Source organism: Amphiura filiformis, chromosome 19 (assembly GCF_039555335.1).
Source record: "Amphiura filiformis chromosome 19, Afil_fr2py, whole genome shotgun sequence".
NCBI lineage: Eukaryota > Metazoa > Echinodermata > Ophiuroidea > Amphilepidida > Amphiuridae > Amphiura > Amphiura filiformis.
This window is the reverse complement of record NC_092646.1, coordinates 21,655,686-21,673,073: the sequence shown is the minus strand read 5'-3', so window position 1 is coordinate 21,673,073 and position 17,388 is coordinate 21,655,686. Positions and strand designations below refer to the sequence as shown.

Sequence of the window (17,388 nt, the reverse complement as noted above, 5' to 3'; positions counted from 1 at the left end):
ACCATCTGAACTTTGAAATGATAATGAATTTGCATGAAATAAATGAGTTTGAATTTTGACCCCTTTTGGGACTCAATGTTGTCATTTATAATGAAATAGCCCATGACATGAAAACAAAGTATCAATTTTCATATTAAAAACACAAAACTTCGTGCAAAATTCAATTAAAAAAAAAATCAACCATGAATGATCCTAGCATTTAGGTCTAGGTCCAGGGACATTCCAAAGCCGAAAAAAGAAATAACTTTTTTTTTTAAATTCGAGTACATGTATAGTCCCACCCAACAATTTTGAAAAATGTTCACCCAAAAATGGGGTGGGATTATACTTGAGTCAGTACGGTAATTGCCCATATAGAATCTACATGATTTTTTTTTTTTCCAACCAGAAGTTTTCTAGATATATTACTTGTAAAACATACGTATAATTATTAAAAATTTTGATGGTACATTACATTGTAGAATAAGTTTCACAGATTGCCCTGACGGAAACATAACAATTATATAACTGAATTGGAAATCGGAATATATAATAATGTAAATTACCGTATGTACATGTAGACCCACTCAAGTTAGGCTACATGTACGGTACTGCAATATAATATACAGTGTGAGTCCTACAATTACTTCCCCCTTTTTGAGCATACTGCCCCCATCTGAACCATGCAAGCACTTTATGAATTGTATTCAGAAGCCATTGACCACAGTAAAGTCAGACAGAAGAAATTGTGTCTAGCCTGGGTAGGGAAGTGTGCTATTTAATAGTATAATTGTAACCATGGCGACATACTTCAAGGCAGGGTGACTTATACTAGACTTGTATTACTACTAGCACAAAGTGAGTTTTTTTCTAAAATATTAAAATTGTTATAAAAAATATTTAAATGTTTTTCAACCCATGATCTTGGCCACGTGTACACTGTACACCCACCTATATACATCCATGCAGGATTTTGAATCTCAATCTGCTTTCCGAAATCTGTATCACATGTTTATGAATATGAACTAAATCACAAATCGAGGGTTCAGGACCAGAAGGCCCCTTCTGCAGTAGCTGCCTGGTGTCATATTTTAGATACAATAGAATGCAGAAAGTGTCCAAATGTATGGTACATAGGGAGCCTAGGGCAGTTATTACTTAGGGCCCTAATCCCTCGGTTGGAGGTATATTGCCACCTTTTCCATTTACCCCCCTCCCCAACAAAGTAGAATAATTGAGTAATCTAATGTACATCACACTGGATTATGTATAGGGCCTACCCCTGGCAGAGAGCTACTTGTTGAAACTATCATAAGGATTTGAAATATCATGGGCACCATTACTTAAAAAAGTCAAAATTAGTTTATGAACCAACTTGATATAATGTCAATCTTTTGTATAAATGATAATAAATATACCAGTTCAAATGAAGTTCATTGCTATTGTTAGTTAAAATAAATCACAAAGCCTTGTCTGAGACCATGCAAGTTTTAAAGAAATTTGATACCACAAAAGTCTTGAATGATTGAGAGGCTTGAAACTATATCTTTGTTTCCAGAAACTTTGTAAATTGTATGGTTTGATATTATTCTCTATGTTTTCTCTTACATTAATACAATGGTTACTAGCAACCCTCATGTAACGTCAATCTTTAGGTGATGATAAATGAACCCTTCCGTTCTGCATGTATGAGCACGACCGACCCAGATTTTGCCTTTGGTTTTGGTGTTTTGGGCCAACATGTATTGATTTTGACTGATTTTTTTTTAACTTTCAAAATATCTTTCAATTTCTACAACAGATAGGGTGGGTTACTCAAGTTTGGTTTTGGTAGGGACGTGCCGCTGAGAATTTGAAAGTGGACCCATAAATATACCAATTTTTCAAGAAATTTGGACCCATTGATATAGGCCTACTAAAAGTCAAAATTTTCGGCCAAATTTAACCCAAATTGTCTTAGCTTTTACAAATTTTCCCAAAATTTTGGGAAAATTTAGAAAATATTTTCCGAAAAAATTGAGAAAATTTGGAAAAAAGGACCCATTCATATACCAAAATAGGCTTTGAAAAAGGGGTCATTGATATACCAAAAGGCGAAAATGCTACCCTTATTTGCGTGCACGTCCCGTATGGTCATTTGTACTAAGTACCCCCCAAGTCAATTGGATTGGTCATAGAATTAGATTATATGGTTGAATGAATACGAAGACTCTATTCACTAAATTATCCAAGACTAAGGCATTTCCAATTTTAATCAAACCATAGACCATTGCCGCAGTGTCATCTGTTCCCAATAAGCCATGACCTTGGAATAAGGGATAGGCTTGATTGATCTCCTGTTTTGTTAGAATGTGAATAAAATAATAGGCTTGGGCTATGACAGACTCAAAATTTTGACCTGGTGAGGCCGAATGAGGACAATTTATAAATATACATACTGACAGTGGCGTAGCTGGGATTTTTTCCAGGGGGGCAAGCCTGTATGGGGCGGGGGCCCAAATCCACCAAACAAAAATTTTGCCGCCCTTCCTCAAAAAGGTGGACCCAATTTTTTTTTCAGTGGTTTGAAAAAGTGAAGAGCAAAAAAAAAAGGAATACAAGGGATAGCGACTTCATTTTGATAAAATATAGTTCCATTTTTAACAAAATTTTAAAATTGTTCAAATTCTATCCGCACCTTATATGTGCCTGGACACCTCGAATAAGCCGTAAAGTCCCCCTCTGGTCATTTGTACTTTTTACATATTTGCAAAGAGCATGTTTCAGGGATTAAAATGACACCTCAATGAACTTCATATGACAATCAGAAGCGAAGTTATGGCTTGTTATAGGTTGCCGTGAATCAAAACGCGAAACCAAGAAAAACGCGTTCAAAGTTAGGGAAGCAAAATCACCATTCATCAGATGGGCCTCAGAAAATGTAGATTATTTCATATTTCCACTTATTTCTTTAAAATAAAACTTTGTATGTGTTTAGAAGAAAGCTTAAACATTTCAAATATGCAAAAATCTCAACTTCGCCAAAATACGAGATTTGCATATATTTTCACCTGTAGCTCGAAATGAAGTTTGCCGAGTTTACGGCTCATTCGCCGCGTCCAGCCACATATCGTTGGCCTATGGATTATCTCTTTCTTTTCCCCTTTTTTCCATCTCTCTCACTCCTTTATTATTTTGCACTGCACTAGGGGGGCAAATAGGCATTGCCAGGGGGGCAATTGCAGCTACACCACTGCAAACTGAATACCTCACATCACCACACTTTTAATATTATCCCCAGTATTTTTGATGTACATGCACTGCTGTCTACTGGATTATTTTTACTACTCTTCAAAAGGTTGGTAAACCAGTTTAGCGCGTTTTATAGTGGGGAGACTGGAAGTAAGGAAATGTTCACTTTTTAGTGACGATTTTATGGCCAGATTTGGATCAAACATGCTTTATTGTATGACTAAAATGGCTTCCGGTGTAGGCCCTACTGTTTCTAGTGGGAACGCTGCTGGTCGCAGCATATCATCCACTATTATTAACCACCTTCACTGCATGGCATCACCCTTCAGTCAAACTGGTGGGATTGTTACCATATACTTTGCTCAGTAGAAACATCGTACATTGTGGAAAGTTGATTTTCAGATTTGTCACCATTCATAGCAGGCTAGCTAGAGAAATGTAATTCAATTTCATGCAATGAGCTTTAGTTTGAAGTAAATGTCATCAAAGTATATATAAAAATACAAAGCCAACTTATAAAACATTTGGTATAAAAATAATCCAGGCTAAAGGTTTGATATACGGATTTGAATATTAAATTTCAGCTCGTACCTCAAACACAACTTTGGAAATGTTATTGAGCATTAAAACTTATCAGGCAGATACTGATACTACTACGTATACCATGGTAATTAAATTCCGCTTTTTATTATTTGCTAAGAAAGGTATTTGATGTGCATTCCAATCAGTACATGTACATGTACATGCATGTTGAATTACTTGAAAGAAATCTAGTTCTTTTATATATTGATCAGTTCTCCAGTTGACCTTGCAAATTAATATAAATTTAATTTGGTTCATGGTTAAGTACAAGTTGACTACAAACACTGTAATTTAAAAGTAATTATTTGAACACTACACATTTATTTTTGCGCTTCTCAACATTCCAAGGAGCTTCGTAACTGCAGAAATAACAGCATTCTTTTAATCACAAATTTAAAAACAAGTGAAAACTTTGGCAAGGTGCAAAAAAATTTTGGGTGGGGCCCGGAACCTGCCTTAAAGAGGAACCCCTGCCAGGTGATAATACATGAGCAGTTCTTTTGGGGTGAACCAAACCTGCCTGGTTATCAAATTAATCAGTGACAATATTGACAAGTGACTTAGCTAATGCCTATGTTTATACCACTCCAGGGCAATTTGTTTGGAAACATTATCTTAACATGATCAAGGATATTTCACTCCCTGAAGGTTTGGTTCATCCCAGAAGAACTGCTCGGATGACCTTACAATGTATATATTAAAGTCATACAGATAAAAAAATATAGGCCTATTATTAATTTACTTGATTTTTGAAAGATAAGAATTGAAAACGATAGTTTTGAACTTCCTGCTCACACTGTTGCAGAGTTCAAAATCATATACATGTATGATTCTTTTGCTACATTCAAAAATATTTTTGTGTCAAACTCAATTTGTCAGTCATTGACTGACAAAGTACTGTCCTCAATTAACTGATCTCATTTCAGTGGACCACAATGGCCTCACCCCAGTGGCATAGTTCAATAACCTCAATTAAACAATCATAGTGTAAAATTTGACCTCAACTTGCAGAGTATGAGTTTTTGTACCCAAATTTTAAAAGGTCATTCAATGAATGTACAAAGTATTGGGGTTAAAGAACTGTGCCCGGATAGATGTGCATTGTATGAAATTAATTCCACAAGGTAACTTTATTTAAAAGAGGTGGAAATTGTGTCCCTATGTTCAAGTGTATTGGGGTTTCATCATTCAGAAAACAGATTGGCAAGAGGAGAGGGGAATTCATTGATCAGTTTCCCTTTGCAGTGTTATTAATTACCTGTATAGGGTATTGAGTTACCATGTCAAGTTCTTCAAATTGAGTTACAAAATCTGTTAGAATTTCCTTCTTCAGACTGATGGAATTCTTTTAGAGATTTCAGGAATCTACATTTTTAAATGTATAGTCCTTTTGAAGTTCTGTTAGGCAATGTGTTGAAAACCTGTTATCATGTTATTAGTGTCTCAAATATATTACTGATTGTGCAGAGCTAGAGGGGGAAAATTTGTAATTTCCAGGAATTTGCGTACAAAAAATAGGATTTTGCTTCATTTTGTTATCTTTGTTTTCAATTATTTTCAAACCTTTAAAAATATATCCTTCCAAACTCCACCTGGAGACTAGTGTGTTATCGTTTTTAAAATCACCAGAGGGAGTGGAGTACGAAAGTCTGCAATTTAACTATGGACCACAATCAACTGCCTCATCCCAATGTCGTAGTTCAATAACCTCAATTAAAGTTGTAGTGCAATATTTGACCACAAGTTGCAGAGTATGAGTTTTTGTACCCAAATTGTCAAAGGTCATTCAATGAATGTGCAAATGTATTGGGGTCTGTGCCCCTGATAGATGAGCATGTTGTGGATCCTAGTGTGTAACCCACATTTGTAACTCAACCATGTTCTTTCATAACTCGCTATTTTCTTAACTCATAGGAAATTGGCCCCAGACTTTGCCAATCTGCAACACTTCCTACTAGTCATTATATATTACTTCCCCAATAGCGGAGTTTATGTGGCTCTTATCTGCCAATCAGCACAGTGCAGCATGGTTGCTAACAACATTTTGGTGCTCATGATTGTATTGTAAACACTGGGATGCTATTAATTTTAGGGCAGTGGCACATTTTAGTAGCATTTTTTGGGTGTGTGAAAATTGTGGGAACAAACTTGTTTGCAGAGTCCATGGTGTTCGGTGAATGAAGTTAGGATCGTGGCCGTACGATTGTCCGTGCAGTATTAAGATTATAAAGTCTCGAATTTTATACAAATGATCATATATTATAATGCTTTAAACCCAAATTCTTTGAAATGAAAAAAATTATGAAGGGATTCCTCAAATATTAGTAAAATATTTGGGGAAATTTGTCAATACAGGAAACTTGACGATGGAGGATCATGTGCAGGAAAGTCGCTGCAGGGTGGGCATTTATTAGGTCATGGGCACCAGAAATTTTGATTTCATTATTACTTTAATAGTTGAAAAACAAAATTAGACCATAATCACCATATTAGAGTTACTTGACACACATTAACATTGGCATGGGTGGATATAACCTCTGACGGAAGGGGACAACGAAGTAGTTGCAAAGTGGAAATTCAATTCATTAGTACATAATAAACTACCTAACAGAAGAATTAATGTAGGGAGTGCTAGGGTTTGTTACCCATAATTGAAACTCAGTAACCCTGTATTTAACTAGTAGTGATGATAACCTTTGTTGAAACACAACTAGAGCTACATAGATTTGAGTTGGCTTTTGACTTTTTGTTTATGCTGATAAACCATGAAAATGGTCACAGCCAATAGTTGAATTTACTTACTTTTTTTGGTCTTAAATTTACATATCTCGAAATGCCAAGAAGGTATGACACTGTCACATGAAAGAGAAAAAAGTAAAGAATATAACAAAAAAAATTTCCCTACCAGGGGTGATACACCTCATAAGACTTGCCCCACCTTATGCTCAAATAAGTTCACAAAAGTGTGCGTCGATCACGCAATACGCAAAGCTCAGTTTGCGTAGGTGCTGCGTCCAGCTGGGTGTACGTCATTCTAAATCAATCCACGATGTTCTGAGTCCCGTCTATTACGAGATCATCAAAAGTATAGTTCAATAATGTATTCGGGGTTAATTCTAGCAGGTACCCAAAAATGGCCCAATCATAGACTCACTGGCCTATCTGACCAGGGATTTAAATGCTGCCAGTGAGGGCGTCACTGCATGGCAGATTACGACCAACAAATATATATCAACAAAATGGCAAAGATTTCCTCAATTTCAGGAACTTTTTTAGGGTTTTCCATCACTTCCTGGTTTTTTCAGGTTTGCTACATGTATGAAAGTTTGTTCCTCATGTCTGCTAGTACAATGTATGATATATAGCATATTTACTCTTTTAAGAGCCAAAATCGTGTAAGGCAAAATCACGCTGATATGACAAACTGTGAACTTAAGATCAATGACTTCTGGTTCACTTCCAGGTTTTGCGATGTCATTTACGGCATATCACGGCAATTACCGATCGTTTGAACCATAAAGTAACCTTACTTGCACAAGATATAGCATCATGGAAATTGATCTATTTTTGCTGGAAAATTGATGGGGGACATTTGATAGAAGGGGAGCATTTATTTAGTAGAGTATGGTACTGTATTAAAGGTAGTGATATTTAATACAGAAACCAGAGAGCTCTTCTTTTCATGAAGGTGAATGGACGTGTGAAATTGTTAACCATATTCATCCGTGTTGTCATTCATGGAGATCAGACTGGTTAAAAGGAATAAATTGGTATCATGGACCCACCCTTAATAATTATCAATTATTATTTCCAACTAATAAATTGACTTCAGGATGTTTATGACCAAGTACACTTGATCCTGAGGGGACTGTTAAATTGGGTGAAGGGCTTTATAGGGTTAGACTTCAGATTAGTCATGGGTGGATCACAAAGGATGAATGAACTACATGTACGACAATGTACAGGAAAATGCTCATTGAGTACAATAACAGAGAATCAAAGCTGCACTATTTTTCACCTGGGCGAGTCAAGTGACATCAGTAGGGACTATGCCTTTTGAGGAGAGAAATCGCTCTCTACTGCTTTCCTTAAATCTGAGGAGAGTGATTTTAGCTCTCCTTAGTTGACCAATCTCTCCTTACATAAAAAATGTACATTATATTGTAAATGCTGTAATCAGCTCTCCTTGAAGCTATTTGATGCTCTCCTGCAAATTCAAAAAGACACTCCCTGCATCAGTGTGTATTTTATTGCTTACAGCTTCAACATGTTCAAATTTGTTCAAAGCGATGGCTTACACATGCACACATTTAAAGACAGCACATACGTGTGCGAGAAACAGCTGGTATACATGCACTGTCACTGACTGGCCAAGATGAAAAATAGTATAAATAATTGGGTCCAAATTTTGCAGCCTTGCGCCCTCTGTGCGCTATTCGAGGGCATCGCTATCAGAAGAACGGAGCCAGCTCTAGTTTGTAATTCAATGGTGTATTACAATTAATTGTTTGTGGCAATTAGCTGCCATTGGCTCGAAACAAGGACAAAATAAATTTAAGAAGAGCCAGAATTCTTCTAAAAATGATGTACCGGTATTCAATTTTAGGTTGTTAAATAGCAATTTGATCAAACTTTAGTAAGGGTAGATATAAACTTGATAATTCCGTACATTTTGATGTGGAAAAATGTTAGTACTTTTGGAAGTTCTAGAAGAAAAAAAGCCCTTTTACTATCTATTGAAAAGCATGTCAAGTAGGAAATAATTATATATAAACATTTTTTGAAAATTAGGTGAAAAAATAGGCCTCTTTGTAAAAATAGATAAGATACCCTTGACTTTGTAAAATGCCTGAGAACACAATTGTACAATATACATCATGTAGGCCTAGAGCATCTTCAATGCATAATAACATAGTAGATGAAGGTTTTCAGACATAGTTCTATAGTTCATCCTTTTATGGTATTTTATATTATGCAGCAAGGAAGTGTGATATTTCCTGGTTTGGGTATCAAGGTAAATATGTGGGCTAGTATGTTATCCGATCAAGCAAAATGAGGCCAAAGTGCAGCCAAACCATTATGTTCTAAAACTGGATGATTTTTCAAGATAACTAGTAATGTCTTGCCTTGAAATCTTATGTCATACATAGGTTGATGGAACTGGAGCAGTATAAAATGGAATCCATCTTTGTTCAAGATTTATGGTCTGGGGTGGTTTTTTTTTGGGGGGGGGGGGTATTGATTGTGGCTCAGTGTTGCAAACCAAGAGCAGAAAATCTAAACTTTATACTTTTTATTCACATTATATTTCCTTGTTTTGTGTGACCGTGGTATGCAGTAGTGCATCAAACTTTCACACCCTGTTTATAGTGACCTTTCTCAGGCTCTTTTCAAAACATTAGGAACTCAAGGTTCTAAAAGAGGAAAAGGGAAATACTTGTTTTTTATATTTTAAAAAGCACAGAACCCTAGAGTTTATTTCTAGGATCTGTAATTAAAAGTTTGATAATAATCCCTGCTGATACTTTGAAATGGAAAAATATTAAATCTTTCATAGTCAGAAGTTTGGAGCCACAAGAACCTGAGCTTAGATTTGGTGAACAGTATCAGAGGGACAGGTCTCTAGTTCAATTCCATAACCATTCATAGAAATGGTTGGAAATGCATCCTTTTGCACCAAACCGTGACACATAATTTGATGTGGTTCTTCAAACCATTGGGCATTCAGAGAGGGAAGGGGAGACACATTTCATAATAATTACCTTTAATTATCTAGATCCCAAAAAAGAAATAAAATGGTTCATAATCAGACCCTATTCAGTGCCTCTTGCAAAATAAACTCAGAATTCTGACACCTTGTTTTATCAAAGTGACCTTGGAGTATTTTGATTACAAAACTTCGTAAGTTTCATCTAAACGTTGGTCATTCAAAGAAAAGCCAAGAAAAACATAATATTTCATATTTTGATTGGTACTTGAACTTGGACAAAGTTAAAAGGGCATTTTGTGATCCACAGCCTCATCCCCCACTTGTTTAAAAAAAAAGTTGAGATTTTTATATCACTGGAAGCCTCTGGCTACATAATGTTTATGTACCAAAAATTTCTTGCAGAATAATTTGTTTAGCAAAAATATTGCCAAATTTGAATTTCGTTCTGCTATACCAGAACGAAATTACAGCACTGGTCTATGGAGCAGTGTAATACATAATCATGCATAACTCGCAAATGCAAAGTCGGAATCAACTGAAATTTTGGGAATAAGCTTTTTTTGTGAATGTCTACTGAAAATGTCATAAAAAGAGGATGCAAGGATCACAAAATCCTCCTTTAAAACATACCAATATGTATTTTAATTTAAATTGCGCACTGTACCAAACAAAAAGACTCTCCTTTCTTACCAACTACATTGTTGGCTTGTTTGGGGAAACTTTTACATGTTTAGAGAATTTTGAAACATTTAAAAAGCTCCCAATTGTTTTTAAAGTGTTGAAATATTAACAGCCTTAGTTCAAAGTAATGCTGGTATTCTTTAAAATCTTTGCATGGAATTGTTGTGCACACAAAAATTTCAATAGTTTAAAAAAAACATATTTGGTGTTGATTTTGCTTGTAAATTGAAAAAGTTTGTTAATTAGTTCATACCGTATTTCGTCAAATAAACGCCCCAGGGCGTTACATTTTCCCAAGGGGGAGGCGTTATTCAAGGTCAATTTTAGAACGTTAAAAAAACGCTAAAATGGCGAAATATGAACTAGAAACACTGACTTCTGGTTCATTTCCGGGTTTCCAATCCAGATTTTCGCCAATTATTGACGCTATTATCTACCATATGTGGGCAACTTGGTAAGCTTTATACTACATAAGATAGCATGGAAATATCTGCATTTTTGAAACATCTTGGTTGAAAAAAGTGGTGGGGGCGTTTATTTGAGGGGGGCGACTATTTGACGAAATACGGTATATAGTAATAAGCTAGATAAATTGACCTGTTTGACACTGCAGAAGCACTGCAGAAGTTGCTGACTTGTAGGTTAATATCCTTTTCATGTGAGATAAATGATGTGTAATAATGCATTCAGTTATTTAAGCTTCAACAGGTTGGTAACTCCCCAAGTGAATACATACCCGGTTTTTTAATTCATTTTTGCCTCCAAATCCAAGTAACTTTAATCCCATGAGAACTTGAATGAATATGAATTTGAATATTGTGTCCAATTTTGAACCAATCAAGGAGGGTATTTTAAATAAGATCATCTGCAATGCAAGTTTGACCATAAATAGTTCAAAGCCTAGTCATAATTGGCAATTGAAATGAGCATTTCAAGTTATCAACCAATCAGAAATGCTGTTAGATGACCAGTAGTAGTAGTAACCAGAGGGTTAAAAGTGTAACGACTAAACACTTTAGAACCCAAACAATTTGGAAGTAGCTTACCACGAACTAACTTTACAAGGAAAATATCCACCAAAAATCCAGGAGGATGTCAAAAGTTATTCCATTACAAGGATACTATAAAAGCCAAATCCCCTTTATATCCCAAAATCTATGAACCAACTTAGCAGCAAGGTTTCATATCTAAAGAAGACATTAACAGTGACTTAACTTTTGTTTGATCATACTCTTGATCTATTTACTATTTATAGTTCCCACCACAAATAATTTAATCATACCTGTTGACTTCCAATTTCAATATTGAGTAATCAAAAAGGATATGTCCCCTTAATAGTAATCGTGCGCGGTAAATGACAGCTAATGGCTATAAATCAGTCAAACATCCCGCCGTCTAGAGACTGGACGGTAAGAGTAGACTCTGCACTTGACAGATTAGCAATCCGGGGAAAAAGTTGTGTGGAAAAGCCGCCTGTTTATTTGCATCAATCAGACGATCTTATATCTAGAGGAGACATACGTTATAAACCATGTTGGGTGTTGGATTTCTACGTCATGGTTTGACCGGTGCGTGTTATAAGCCACACCGAGCAAATGTACATAAGGTTCTGCCGAGCATAGTGCCAAGGGATTTTTTCGGGAAGAAAAAACAACGGATTAGAGGTGTTGAGAAAGGCAGAAAGAAGAACAGATCGTGTGTGGTGTATGGTCACTTTTTGACTCGTGAGTAGTACAAGTTTTGGGACTTTAAGGGGGTACTACACCCGTGCCTAATTTTGTGCCTATTTTTGCATTTTTCTCAAAAATTATAGTGCGTTGGTGATAAGTAAGATGTGTATATTATAGGGGCAAGGACTACAACTACTGCACTGGAAATTTTATTTCAGCACAGACAACAGTTGTGGAGTTACAGTCAAAAATTAGGGAAAACCAATATTTGATCAATAAATCAATAACTACTTGCCTTGAGGTGCTGAATTTTCAGTGCAGTAGTTGTAGTCATTGCCCCATTAATATACATATCTTACTTGTCACCAATGCGCTATAATTTTTGAGAAAAATGCAAAAATAGGCACAAAATTGGCCAGGGTGTAGTACCCCTTAAAGAAGGTTGTTTTGAGGTGAATTTATTTACAAACTTTTTTGTGCACTGTAAAGTATCATGCAATATATGTATGCATGGCAGAGCTATATCGACATGTGTAGAAACTGGCGTATGGCCAGTGTGTTTGCATTTTAGAACATTTGGCTTGTGGGTTGGAGCACAGATGCTGGATTGTGTTCCAATATCTGTGGTGGAAGTGATTCAGGATTTTTATTGGAAATGTTGTAAAAAGTACAAATGTAAGGGAAGAAACAAAAAAATGAATGACATGCTATAAATGAAAGTGCTTTTGTTAGGAGGCTGACACACTCCCTCCCACCCTGAAATATAGGTGTGAAATGTCAGACTGTTTGACACCTCCCCCTAACAACCTTTTCGTTTATAGGACGTGATTGAACTACCTCTGAGGTAGCTTACATGTAGTGTTAGCGTCCGAACATGAAGCTTTAAAACACAAACGATTTACCACCGAGAAATCTCTGTGGTCGCTCACTAACAAACACGAAGCGATTCCTGCAACTAATACGGAGTGCTTAGAGAGTTAACAACCTTGGGGAAGGATCATGTGGGTAGTGACGATGTCGCACTACCTCTGTGTTACGCTAAAGCCTAACATGGTGTTACGCTCCCATCTGAACAAGCCTACTGGATAATCACAGCAAGTCCTTATTATATCTCCCTGCAGTAGAATTTTTATGATAACTTTATTTAGTTACTTGTAAGCAATTCAAACATAGAAATGATAAACATACATGTATATAATGGAAAAGAAAACGAGCAAGGTACACCAACTTGATGTGGGGAAACAAGTAATACAGACTATACAATATGCAGGGGGGGGGGCAAAACCAGCTAATGTAGGCATAGGAAGTAGGCAAAGTTCGATAGCCAAAAATTACCAGTTCCAAGGCTCACAAAAGTGCTAAACCTGCAAAAACAACAAGGATAAAGTAACCTGGAGCAGACAAACAAAAAAAAAAAAAAAAAAAACAACCGACGTTTCGAGCAGATAAACTGCTCTTCTTCAGGGACAGACAACAAAATATAAAAGCAAACAACGAAAACTACATGCTGTAGTTTAAAAACAAATTCAAGTCAAAAACTGAAGGCAAGTTCAAATAGAACTCAGTAGCAAACAAGATAAGCTCAGAGCAAAATAAGCATGTCTTACTTCAATGAAGAACAGTTTACTATGAAACAGTGAGAAACTGGAAAGCATTATGTAAATAAGCAAGACCACAGGACAATGGGTGAATCCATACACTCTTATCCCTCTATCAGAGTGTCACTGTCACTCTAAGAAAGACATCATCTTAAAATCTCCCATACAAGGAGTGTGGATTTCAAATGGTGGCACCCATTCATGTAACCCCATTTGAAATTCACACTCCCTGTGTGGAAAATTAAAGTCATGTCTGAATTGGGGATGTATGCATGGATTTCAAGTGGAATAGCTATCTCCAACACAAATGTACACAAATAGAGCAAAATGGGTTGACGTTTTGTTGGTAATATCAAGGACCGTATTGCGGTCTATGGTAATATCATAAGCAAGGTATACAGTTCATCATGTAGGTGTGAATAATGTGGCCAACAAATAACAGAGTAGCTATGGAAACATAGTGTCATCCTGGCCTGCAAATAGATAACAACAGTTGCATCCCAAATGTGTACTCCACTGATGACTCCACCTGTTCATGTAGCTGAACGTCAATATCTGTGAGCTGAATATCTAGTGTTGTTTTCAGTAGCTGTGCTAGGGGGGATGGGGAAAATACCCCAGTCAGAACTCTTGTCCCTCCCCGTAAAAACAAAATTACTAACATTTCCACTTTATGCGGATTTGCTCAAAATTTGTTGATTTAGCGCCCCTTCCAAAAAAAGCCAATTTATCCCCCCCATGCCCTCAAAAAAAAAATTGGTGCCATCACTAGCTGCATGTTTTCAAAATACAACTGAATATTTGTTCATCTTCTCGCCTTTTATGTTCCTTCTCTATCTTCCGATAGCAAAACACCATGGTCTGCATTAGGGTTAAGGGTTATTGGGAGTCAGTATTACTGCTCAAGATCTTTGATTTGTGGAACACAGTGCGGTTCATTGGTTGAGAATCAACTGATTGACTTTTTAAAGCCATAATGTACACTTTTATGAAATTGGTTAATTGTTATCAAACAGATTTTTTGCTGTAATGTTTTACACATGCCCCAACTTAAATGGAATTAGCCAATCAACCAGGTCAACAGAGCAATTTCCGACGTAATGTCATAATTCAGACATTAAAGTCCCCATATAAAAAACTTCATGTTAAACAGCCAAAATAGCCAATGATGTTTCTTTCACTTTACCTCATTATTTTGGCTAAAAATGGACGGAACTACTTCCTGACAGTAATTGCCGATATTACAACATTTCGGGTAAAGAATAACCAAATTAAAATTGTTCATTATGGCTAAAAATATATAAATCCAGCTTAATTAGTATGATAGAAAGATATCTTAGAAACCAATTCTGTTCGGTGCATACCATTAACTATAACTATCTTTCCCCTACAGGGCTAATTTTATAATCATGTGGTTAACACCTAGGGTACAATGATGTCAAAAAGCATGCCATAGAAACAAATTTCATGCACATTTTGGTTTTGTTTCCTTTGATAATTAAAATAAATTTTGAACAGTCACCTGACAAACCACTATCATGTGTGGAATCAGTTCTATGCAAGAGTGTACGTCAATCAACTATTAATTTGAATATTCTTCCTTTTTATAAAATTCCAAATAGAGAGGAAGTGTTTGCAAAAGCAATATTTCTCTTATAATTAAAAGAAATGTATGTCTATAATTGCTGCTTTGAAACATTTTTCTAATTACAAGTACAATTTATTTAGAAATTAATCCTTTCGAACATTCTTTGGGGATTTAAATTTTTAATTTGTCATAAAATTTGTATTATATCGCAAATTTCAAAAAATTCTCAAAATTATTTGATAGGACATTCCTCATATTCAGAATGCAATTTGATGTCTCTGATGTGCTCTCATGTCCCACAAATATACTGTGCAAACGTTGCTATCCGATCCCTTAAGGTGGTTATGGAGGCATAATGAAAGTGCTCTAAGCATGTTTTAAACAGATTAATTGAGTAGAGCAAAGCACACTTATCAATATGCCTTTTGTTTGAAGCAGATCGGACATACGGTTTTTAAAATATATCAATTTAAATTTTCTTTATATCTTATTGTTTTTATCAATAATCAATATAGTTAATGAGCTAAAATGACTGGAGAAGCTCATTAACATATAAAGTTTGCTAATATTTTGCTAAATATCCATGCATAAATGTTCATGGTACTTTTATTTTGCATACTTTTGCCTTGAAACTTGGTCAAAGTGTTTCTAATGTGTTCTAATGTATTATATTATGAAGCCGCCCCCTAATTTGCAGATTTGCATAATTAATTAGCAGTTATGCAAATTAGCTCATTAATTATGCAAATATGCAAATTAGAGGCGGCTTCACTATATAATACATTAGAACATATTAGAAACACTTTGACCAAGTTTCAGGGCAAAAGTATGCAAAATAAAAGTACCCTGAACATTTATGCATTGATTTTTAGCAAAATATTGGTAAAAATTACATATTAATGAGCCTTTGCAGTCCTTTTAGTTCATTAACTATATTGATTATTGACAAAAACAATAGGATACAAAGAACATAAATCAATGTATTATGGAAACCGTATGTCCGATTTGCTCCAAACAAAAGGCATAATGATCAGTGTACTTTACCCTACTCAATTACTCTGTTTAAAACATGCTCAAAGCATTTCCTAATTTCTAGAAAATGCATCCAATACCACCTTAAGCCTATTAAGTACTCTTTCAATTGATACCAAAATTAATGTTCTGAGATTTTAAATAAAAAGTAAGTTTGAAGTAAAGAAAGGCACAACGTGGTGAAATAGGGATATAGACGCATACGGTTCAGATATAATCAAGTCTGTACTGTAGGAGGACATGATGTGAATTTGATATCCACATATCGGCCTTATTTAATTGTGTATAGTCATAATGTTTTATGCTTTTTTATTTCTTTTTAATCTAAATTTACATTTTTTTTTCTCTGACATCAAACATTATAATACTTTTTCATGTAGTGTACATGTAATGATGTTGTAACCGTGGCCAGAATTTCTATGTGTTTGATTATTTTTGATTTAGGACTCCTATGATTTTGTAAAACAATTTGCTTGTTTACAGTAATATACTCAATTTATTTTAACTTCATTCTTGAAAATGATAAACTATTGACAATATAGTGAAATTGAATTGGCAGTGTTGGAGTAGTCTCTGTAAAGGTAAATGTATATCCTTTTGTCTATGATTCAAAATGTGTCATAAGCTCTACATACAATGTAAAGCAATACCGATCCATGATATCCAATTTATTTTAAGAGAATAATTCCTGTTTTATGTTGCAAGGTAGAATGAAGAATGAAAATTTATCTTCAATTTATTCTTCAAGTTTTTTTATTTTTGATAAATTAATTAATAGGTGAATTTCACAAGGGTGACTTGAGATCAAGAAAAGATTCTGGACTGCTTCTAAGTGTATGGTTGCTGAGAATCAGGGACTTTATTTAACAATACGCATATATGGCCATATAAAATTGATTTTTTGGTTCTCATCCAGCATCCCCTCCTGCCTCAATTTCTGGGGTTAGTAATTTTTTTTTTTTTTTTGTAGATTTTTCAAAACAAATAAGACTTTAGGTAAATATGTTTATTAGAGAACATGGATTACTTCCAAGCTTTTTTGTCATACTATACCCTAAAGAGGTTTATCCACTCAGAATATCTATCTCATTGGAAAAAAAGAGAGAAAAAAATAGCCTCTGCGTTTTCCTCAAGCACTGGAAAAAAACCAAAAACTAACATTGATGCTATTTTCACATAAAAAATTAAAAAAAAAAACATCACTCCCTCATCAATTTTTGAAAATCCTCTGGATGAGAGCCAAAACATTTATTTTATAGTGGTTTTGTACTAGACTGTAGGACATATGGTGAAAACAAAACACTAACTAATTAGTCA

At 35.2% G+C, this 17,388-nt stretch overlaps 1 protein-coding gene across 1 annotated transcript in view; it reads left to right on the top strand.

Annotated features, from left to right (window-relative positions):
* Nucleotides 1-11,563: 11,563 nt before the first annotated feature.
* Nucleotides 11,564-17,388, top strand: part of LOC140140442 (uncharacterized) — a 56,393-nt gene continuing 50,568 nt past the window's right edge. Inside the window, exon 1 of the mRNA XM_072162202.1 lies at nt 11,564-11,907. Coding sequence (XP_072018303.1) covers nt 11,715-11,907 — 193 coding nt within the window. The 5' untranslated portion in view covers nt 11,564-11,714. The remainder of the gene's footprint in view (nt 11,908-17,388) is intronic.